Source organism: Pyrus communis, chromosome 17, assembly GCF_041283825.1.
Source record: "Pyrus communis isolate YQ-2024b chromosome 17, ASM4128382v1, whole genome shotgun sequence".
Classification (NCBI taxonomy): Eukaryota; Viridiplantae; Streptophyta; class Magnoliopsida; order Rosales; family Rosaceae; genus Pyrus; species Pyrus communis.
Genome location: NC_142581.1, coordinates 22,283,726 through 22,293,282, shown reverse-complemented (window position 1 = coordinate 22,293,282; position 9,557 = coordinate 22,283,726). Strand labels below are relative to the sequence as shown.

Below are 9,557 nucleotides of genomic sequence, written 5' to 3'. Positions count from 1 at the left end.
TGATGCTTGGCACAAGCGATTAATGGAATTTGCCTACAACAACAGCTTTCATTCGAATATTGGCATGGCACCATTTGAGGCGTTGTATGGTAAATCTTGTCGCACACCCTTGTGTTGGTCAGAGGTCGGAGAAAGAGTTTTGGTGGGCCTGGAGATTGTTGAGGAGACTACTCAAAATGTTCAGGTAATCAAGTCTAACCTGAGGACGGCCCAGGATCGGCAAAAAGAGTTTAGCGGATCGGCATGCTACTGACAGAGTGTATAAGGTTGGCGATTGGGTATTTCTGAAGCTTTCACCGTGGAGAGGCATTGTACGGTTTGGAAAGAAAGGTAAGTTGAGTCCTAGGTATATTAGACCGTACATGATCACTGAGTAAGTTGGTGAGGTGGCTTACAAGCTTAGATTGCCTCTTGAGCTGGCTAAAGTACATAACATTTTTTACGTGTCTATGCTTTGACATTATGTTGCGGATCCGTCTCATGTGATACCTTTTCAACCCTTGGAAATTAATCCGGATTTGACTTATGATAAGGAACCAGTGACGATTCTAGATTGGAAAGAAAAGGTTCTGAGGAACAAGACAGTGAATTTGGTGAAAGTTTTGTGGATGAATCATTCCCTGGAAAAGGCTACTTGGGAAACTAAAGATCGGATGAGAGATTTGTATCCTCGGTTGTTCTTTGATTGCTAGTGGTTGCTGTGAGTGGTTGTTTTGAATTTGGGGACGAAATTTTATTAAGGTGGGTAGGTTGTGACAGCCCGTCCTGGACTTTTCGTATCGTATGGGTGAAATGACGGTTTTGCCCCTAGTATGTTTGTTTCATTGTGTGGTCGTTTTTGGGTTTTGATTGGTTGATTTTGGACCACACACATACCCACACTCATTTCCTCTGTCTTTGCCCTGTCCCGAGACTCTCTCTCTCTCCCTTTCCTATCCTTTTCGTACGGACAACACCACAAACCCTTGAAATCGTCACGGATCGAGGAAACAAACTACATATTTGTGCTCGTGAGGTCCTTAAGAGTTTAACCATAGCCATTTCAGGTAAGGATACCTTCGTTTTCACGTCGAACTCGAGATCCCCGATTTTGGTCACTGTTCATGCACACGTTAATTCTTGTGTTTTTGGGAATTTCAAGCTTATAGGAAGCTTGGTGAGGTTCTTAGGAGGCTCAGGGTGGTTCGTTGGAAGGTTTTGGACGTCAAGATCGTAAGTTGCAGGTTTGGCCGGAGTTGGTGGTATGGATTTGTTCCTCTTGATGTAAGCTTCATTTTGGTACCAATTTTGTGAAATTTGGTTGAAAAATGAGTGAGATATCAAGTTTAGAAAATTTCCCGGTTTTCCGGCACCAGCGACGGCGTCGGAGTTTGGCCGGAAAAGATGACGGAATATTCCGTCAGTTTGGACGGAATATTCCTAACAGCGTTAACGGAATCAGTTAGATTTAACGGAATATTCCTAACGGCGTTAACTGACACCGTCAGTGTGCCAGGCACGTGCCTGCGCGTAGGCGTGTGTGACGGCGTTAACTGACACCGTCAGTGTGCCAGGAGCATGTGACAGTGCCTTGGCCGGCGTGTGGGGGCGCGTGCGGTGTCGAAAAATTATTTTAAAAATATGGCGATGTTCGTGAGGTTGAGTAGATCACGTTGGTGTATTCATACATCCCATTTGAGCATTGTATGAGAAGTTATTTCGTAATGTTGGTTATGTGCTTTAAAATTTATGTTTTTATAGTTGTTTCGCATATAGGTGAGACCTATCCCGAGGACGAGCGCGGTCACTCGAGACAAGGGGGTACACTTCTACATACTAGTGAGTGGACTTTTGGTTTTCTGTATATACCTATATACTTATGTTTTTCCCAGAAAGTGAAATGAAATGTTTATACGTTTATATGCCATGCTTTATGTTTGCCCATTTAATTATACATTATTAGTTGCATATATATATATATATATATATGTGTGTTTTGGTGTTGCGGACGCACAGGTAAGTGCCAGGTAAGTTATGGTTTATGTTTATGTTCAGTAGTGATTTGAGATGCATAGAGAGCTCATAACATGCACCCCCGGTGTTAGTGTTCTCGCCCAAAGTAGGGCACAGTCCTTCACGTGATGTTCACCTCCCGCACCACACGCTCATCTTGGATCCAAGTTAGGTGCACAGTCTTGTTGTACAGACCACTATAGGTGGTTCTGACTCGTAGGTGACCTGCGATTATTCGCCCAGTCTTCACGTGATCATAGCACTTGAGCGTACTTATTATACACCCAGTCCTGTCGTACAAACCATTTTAGGTGGTTCCGACTCGTGTGCAGGTATAGTTAGTGAGTTGGAGATTTGAACTCTAGATTCAGCCGTACAGGTCACGTTAGGTGACTCCGGCTGACAGATTACATGGCATTGTTTGGCATTACCTGAGTACTTACATTTTATTTCGAGCCATTTGGCATGGCATATTTATGAGCATGACTTATATATATGTATATTCTATTTTTCTGGGAAGTATACTGGTTTTACGGCGAGGGGTTAGAACTTTGTTTATGAAATGATTTTTTGAAAAGCTTTGTTTTTGCCCACTCACGCTTTCTGTTTTGCGCCCCTCCAGGTTCTAGTTGGCTAGCATTTTTGGTGGCTCCCCAAAGGATTTCTCGGCTTATCTGACAGATTATCACCAGTGTAGGATAACCTTTGGGTGTGTTTATTTAGTGTTGTTTCTCCCGGACTGCACTAGGTCTTTCGTGCTCTGAACTTTGTTTTTCACACTTACGCTTGCACATGTATGCTATTTTCCTCGTGTATAGTTGGGTTTATATTTATTCGTACTTTTATTATTATTTATTAGCTTTCGCACTGTGCACATGGTTACGTCACTTCCACGTGACGGTCAGCATGCCCTGATCTCGGTCAAGGTGTGTCATTTGATGGGTTTTCAAAAAAAATATATATATATGTGTGTGTGTGTGTGTGTGTGTGTGTGTGTGTGTATATATATATTTTTTTTTTTCTTCCTCCTAATTTTTTTCCTCTTCTTCTCCTTCTTCCTCCTGCTCCTTCTCCTTATCCTTCTCCTTGTCCTTCTCCTTCTTCTTCCGCAGGGTGGGGTTGATGGGTTTTCAAATTTTTATTTAATTTTTTTTTTTGGGGTTTGCAGGTCGGGGGAAGAAGACGAAGATGGGGAGAAGAGAGAGAAGGGGGGAGGTGGAGGGGAGGGACGAACTGAGGGTTATTTATTTATTTATTTACTTTTTATTATTATTTTAATATTTAAAAAATATTAATTGTTTTTTTGTTTTTAATAATATTTTAATGATTAATTTAATAAAAAGTGGGTCCCGAATCAAGCTACGTCAGCATTTAACTGAAAAGTAAACGGCCAAGTAACGGAAGGTATAACATTAGACCAAATTCTAAAGATGAGGTATGACATTGTCAATTTTAAAAGATGAGATATGAAAGTGTCGTGACACCAATAGTTGAGGTAGTTTTTTGTACTTTACCCAACCATTTAATTTTCCTTACTCAACTCCATATTATTCTTCAATCTTTACCTTAAGTGGTGTACGTTCCATTGAGTTCTAATTAGTGAGGCAGTAGGCGATTAGAATTCTTACTAATCGATTGTAAATTTTAACTTATTTTCAATTCTTCTTTTAGTGAAGATTAATGATTGCTTATTTTTAAGACTTCCACAAATCATGAGTGACACCTAGCAATATGTCATAGCTACCTAAGCTAAGCATAAGAGGTGGAAACCTATTTAGTTTGGCCGAAGTTGAATGTCATTCCACATGAGTAGTCTTATGTTGATGTAGTGAACATGTGCCACTAATACCATGGTCAATTAAGCTTAACAATTTTGTTACTCTTTCTTCTTTTTTAAAGAAAAAAGATTTGAACATTTTGTTTTTATAAGTTTAACAAGAAGACAATGAATCCATACTTAACGATCCAAAACATCCATCTAAGGCCAACTTGTAACTTATGTATTCGAGGTGTTACATTTTAGTAGGGTTTGTCACTTCTTTGTAACCTTTTGGGTTTTAGGCATCATTGTATTCTAACTAAAATGAAAAAAGTTATTCATGTTCCATTTTAGAAATCTCCACAGAATTCCAAGCCATATTACACGTGTCATAAGATTAGCATTGACTATGGGACCATTTGGCAAAGAAACATTGCTTCTTTCTTTACTGCATAACAGAATTTTGAATAGAAGAATTTCTTTATTGATAGTACACTAAAAAGAATCATCACGGGGATTCTTATACACAACCGAAAAAAGACTAATCAAATTCAATTTGGGGTGTGATAACCACACACCTTTTTAATTTTTGGAAGAATTGAAGAAGATCTACGGATAAAAATTATCAAGAGATGTGTGAGAAGTAAAATAGGATATGTGGATAGCACATCCCTACAATTTAACTGGGACCATCAATATAGTAATTAATTAAGTCTGTCGATGTCTTCACGGTAACTAAAAGAACAAGCCCACGACAAGAGCCGCGACCGACAAAGTGAAACTAGCCAAAACAGCAGGTGAAGAAGAATCCGGGGGAGGCTGAGACCCCGGGGTGATGTTCACAGTGGATTCACTTCCTATGCTACCTCCGACCACATGTACTTTCTGCCCTGCCACACTGTGCAAAAACACTGCCACAATCACACCAAAAACAATCACCACCTTGCTCTCCATCTCTCTGTCTTTCTACCGGATTGTGTTATTGTTGTAGGATATACCAAGAACTGAAGCCTACAAATAGAGAAGGCCAAAGCTCAAGAGTAAAGAAGGGGCAACAAATTAAGGACATGTTGGCATGGAGTCTTTGACGCATCGGCCCGGCCTCCTTGACGTGAAACGAACGAGTCTATCCCATCGTGATTGACTTTTTATGACTGGTAGGTCAACATTTATGGGAAAAGGATCACACTTTGAATTTCAGATTTGAATATAAGAATTATTTTGTTTAATTCAAATAATAAGGTGATGAATTATGCTTTCTTCAGGCTGACTAAATGTAGCCCCTTCTTAAGCCATCTTCAATTAAAATGACTAAATATAGCCCTGTCTAGAATTATAGCTTTGTAAAAAATTATTTTTAATGAATAGTATCAGGTCATATTCATATACCATCTCTAACTGAATAAGTTAAACATAGCTCGTCAATAATTTATTGATTTTAAGTTTATTCTTTGAATTTATTAATTAATTTAATTAAACTACTACTTATACCACATTAAAATAAAATCCAAATGTTACTTTTGGGTGCTACGTGAATGACAACTTCTGTTTTTTTTTTTTTTTTTTTTTTTTTTTTTTTTTGGGGTCAAATAATTGGTTTTGTTATATTAGATGTTAGATTAGTCACCGACAATGTTTAAACCTACCCTGTTATGCAAGGACTCAACACCTTTCCACCATTTTGGTAAATGACCACTTGTGAAGGACAACTTCTTTCACTAGAAGACACTTCAAAAGATTTTTCACAAGAATTTCAACAATTTATCAGTAATAATAAAAAGGGGAAAGTACAAAAAATTACCTTAACTATTGGTGTCACGACACTTTCATACCTCATCTTTTAAAATTGACAATGTCATACCTCATCTTACGAATTTGTGTCAATGACAGACTTCCGTCAGTTTTTCTGTTAAATGCTGACGTGGCTTAAGATGGGCTCCACTCCTTAGTCCAACTGGATTAAAAAATTAATAAAATATTAAATAATTAAATAATATTTTTACCCCCTACAAATTCATCACCCTCACCAAATTTAAATCTGTAACCAAACAGCCCCACAATCCTCCTCTTCCGCCATCCCCACAACCCCAAACTCTCTCTCCGTACAGTTACATCACATCGACACCATGGCGCTTAACAAAACCCCCATCCAACTCTTCCACCTCCGCCTCCAGCGTGACGCCTTCAGTGTCGAACATGTGCTCTTTTGTGCATGTATGTTATGGATACGAAATTGAGAGGACAGACGTTCACAAAAAAGTTCTAAGAGTTACATGTGCCATAAGGTTAGCATTGACTATAGGACCATTTGGCAGAAAAACATTCCTTCTTTCTTCATTGCAGAACAGAATTTTGATCAAACGAATTCCTTTATTGATAGTATACTAAAAAAACACCACCCTGTACGGGTTCGTTATACGAAACAGAAACAAAATTATTTAGAGCAAAAGAGAGAGACTAAGATCAAATTCCATTTACTTTTGTACTATCAAGATAGACAATGTCAAAAAGGTTGGATCACCGATATAGTAATTAATTAGGACTGTGGATATCTTCATGGTAACTAAAAGAGCAAACCCACGATAAGAGCCGCAGCCGACAAAGAGAAACTAGCCAAAACAGCAGGTGAAGAAGAGCCCAGCGGGGGCGGCGACCCCGGGGTGTTGTTCCCGGTGGGTACTCCCCCATTCATGGATGGTGATGAAGCTGGGACTGGCGCGCAAGCGGCAGGGTCATTTGATGTAGGGGAAGGGGTAGTTGGAGGGGTGTTAGTGGTAGAGGGTGGTGGTGGTACAGAAGGTGCGGCACCTGGGGAGGCAGCTGAGACGGTGATGGCTAGTTTCTGGCCCGACTGGCAATGACGGCCATAAGTGCAGATGTAGTAGTGGTCGCCTGAAGAGATGAGAGTGATGTTTGCTGGGCCAGTTGTGATGGCCGTGCCAATTGGGTTTTCCGAACTGCATGAGTCGAATGATGCTTTGGGTACTTCTTGTACATCGTGTGCGTTGGTGGCGAAGTTGAAAGCTGGAGAAATAATTAAGAAACATCAAATGTGAGAAACATGAGTGATGGATAGTTTACCTTGGAATAATTTCAAGGCTAGCGGAAATTAATTGAAACTTCATTTGATAATTATTGTCGATCATGTGCTCTTATTTTACGGAAATACTCGTGGATTCACTTCAAATATACTCTCTCTCTCTCTCTCTCTCTCTCTCTCTCTCTCTCTCTCTCTATATATATATATATATATATATATTATTATTATTATTAATGTGATCAGTAAATGTGGAGTCCTAACTGGGTTTGTCTAGCTGGTTCATTTGAAGAAGATAGTGTTACACTAATGAGTTGACGAAGTTATTAACTTAATAAGAAGACGATGGAAATCGGAAGAGAAGTGAATCTTACTGAGAGTATCACCAACAACGAACTTGTTACTTGCAGCCCAAGTGACATACTCTTGTGCACCAGATTGAGGGATGGTCCAACCTATGCTTCCTCCCACCACATGTCCCGTCTGTGCTGCAACATATTGCAGGAACACAGCCACAACTACACAGAAAACAATCACCATCTTGCTCTCCATCTATCTAGCTCTGTTTCTCTCTATATCTCTCTAGGAAAATTGTGTAGTAGGCTGTGATTACTAAAGCAAATTGTTTTGTTTTAGGTAATCGCTGGTAAGAGTGTATGGTACATGAATTGAAGCCTATAAATAGAGAAGTAGGGAAAGCTGAAGAGTATAATGAAAATGCAAGACAGACTTGGTAGAGTCTAAGACGCGGCTGCCTTGAACAACAATGAGAAGATGCATGGGACGTCGGTCATCTTAACTTTGTTTTCTGGTGCATGTTTAGACTATTCTAGTCTATCATGTTGTACCGAGACCCAAAGTGGAAAGTTCCAACCTTCTTTCATATCATACTACATTTCATGAAAAGACTTGTTCTCTTTTTCTTTTTTCGGTTTAAAGATGCTTGACTTTCTCTCATTAGTAGGTCAACATTAAGGGTTCTTAAAGTAATAAAACCAAATTATTATCGGGTTGAAGAATTCTTGTGATGTACATGTCGTATAGTCTAACGTGATAGACTTGGGGGACACGCCTAAACTTCCAAATTCCAGGATTTTGGAAATTTCCTTGGTGTTGCAGTTTTGGCTTAAGTTTTCTTGTATTTCTAGATAATATGAATGTACAAGGATACACATATATAAAAGAAAAGAAGGACCAGTTACATCCAACGGTCCTTAGACTAAACCCCTGAGACCAGCTATACTCTTTAATTAAAGGAGATTACAACAAACACTAGATATTAGCCATACTCCTTAATTGGATCCATAATTGGAGGAAACCAACTACAAGACTAAGAAGAGATTTGCACATAATCTGTCAGGAAAAACAGAAGGTGTCGTGCAGCCACACCCATGATTTCTGGAATTGCATAATCTGTCAAGGGTTGGTAACTCTCAATACTTGGCTTCAATTTTCACTCTTATGTAAAAAAAATATTATTATGAAAGATCAATCTACAACAAATGAACAAGCTTTATGATACAATGCTTCCCTTTTAACCAACTTCTACCGAGTTTTAAACTAACAATTTTGGCCCTCCACGCTCACTGAACAAACTAACAAACTTTCAACAACAATTTGAAAAATAATTTGTTTGAATCATTGAAATACAATGTAGAATGTGAAGAAGTTGAGGTAAAATGAATAGGTGTATGGGAATAGCCTAACTTACTTATAAGCACATGCAAGGTCTTTTTTTTTTTTTCCGATGTGGGATTAACACCTCATAGGTGGCAAATTTTCAAATCTAACACGTGGGCAACACAAATCGGATGACTTGAAGCACGCTAGGCTGCTGGGCTTTCTCACACAAGACAACATACTCTGATATCATGAAAAAGTTAAAGTTCCATCATAAAACTAATTAAATTTCTTCAAAATGTACCTATGCTCATCAAATAATCACTCAATAGAAAGGGATTCCATAACTAGGAAAACTTACATTCCTATTTCAATATTGTAATCTTCAAAAGCTTGGTGATTTTAATTTTTAACAACAATAAATTTGGTCAAATCACATTTTCCTTTACATGGACCTGACAAATGGGTTGTGATGTTTGTTCGTGTTAACTCATTATTTTAACACCTCATATCGTGTCTTTCCATTCAGCTTACCCGAAAAAAATTCAAACCCAAACAAGGCCCGTTAAAGTAGTAGGTAACATGGCCCAGCTCACGTCCAGCCAGCTGAAAATGTAGCAGTAAAAAGACATCAAGAATTCGTCTACGAGTTTAATCTGGGAATTATATTTTGACAAGGAAGACATTAGACATCTTTCTTTATCGATATATAAATGTCAATAAATGAAATTCGTGTTTGATAATAATGTTTTGTAATATATATTTTAAGATGGTGGGGTGGTGGTGGAGATGATTGCAACAAGGGTGGTGCAAGTAGAAACAGTGGTGGTGGTAACAATAATGATGGAATATGAGTGGTGATAATAGCAGGTTGGGGATATGAATGGTGGCAGCTAAGGCTCACTGGAGGCAGCTAAGCTTAGTGAGAAAAGAAAAAAAAAAAAAAGGCTAAATAGCCAAAATGGTCTCTGAAATTTGCATAACTCATCACTTTGGTCCCTGAAGATTGAAAATCAATAGAAATGATCCATGAGATTGTCCACCATCCATTATTTTGGTTCTTCCGTTAAAAACTCTTTAGGTAATTTTTAAAGCTTCGTAACTCAATTGTTTCTTAACCAAATTCGACCCATAATATATCAAAATGAA

The 9,557-nt window shown here is 38.6% G+C and overlaps 1 protein-coding gene across 1 annotated transcript; it reads right to left on the bottom strand.

The window, feature by feature from the left end:
• Nucleotides 1-6,114: 6,114 nt before the first annotated feature.
• Nucleotides 6,115-7,439, bottom strand: LOC137709412 (cucumber peeling cupredoxin). Its single transcript, XM_068448504.2, has 2 exons — nucleotides 7,163-7,439; nucleotides 6,115-6,775 (listed from the first exon to the last, which is right to left on the bottom strand). Exons 1-2 carry the CDS (start codon nucleotides 7,338-7,340, stop codon nucleotides 6,315-6,317), a joined length of 639 nt encoding a protein of 212 aa, XP_068304605.2. The 5' UTR covers nucleotides 7,341-7,439; the 3' UTR covers nucleotides 6,115-6,314.
• Nucleotides 7,440-9,557: the final 2,118 nt, after the last annotated feature.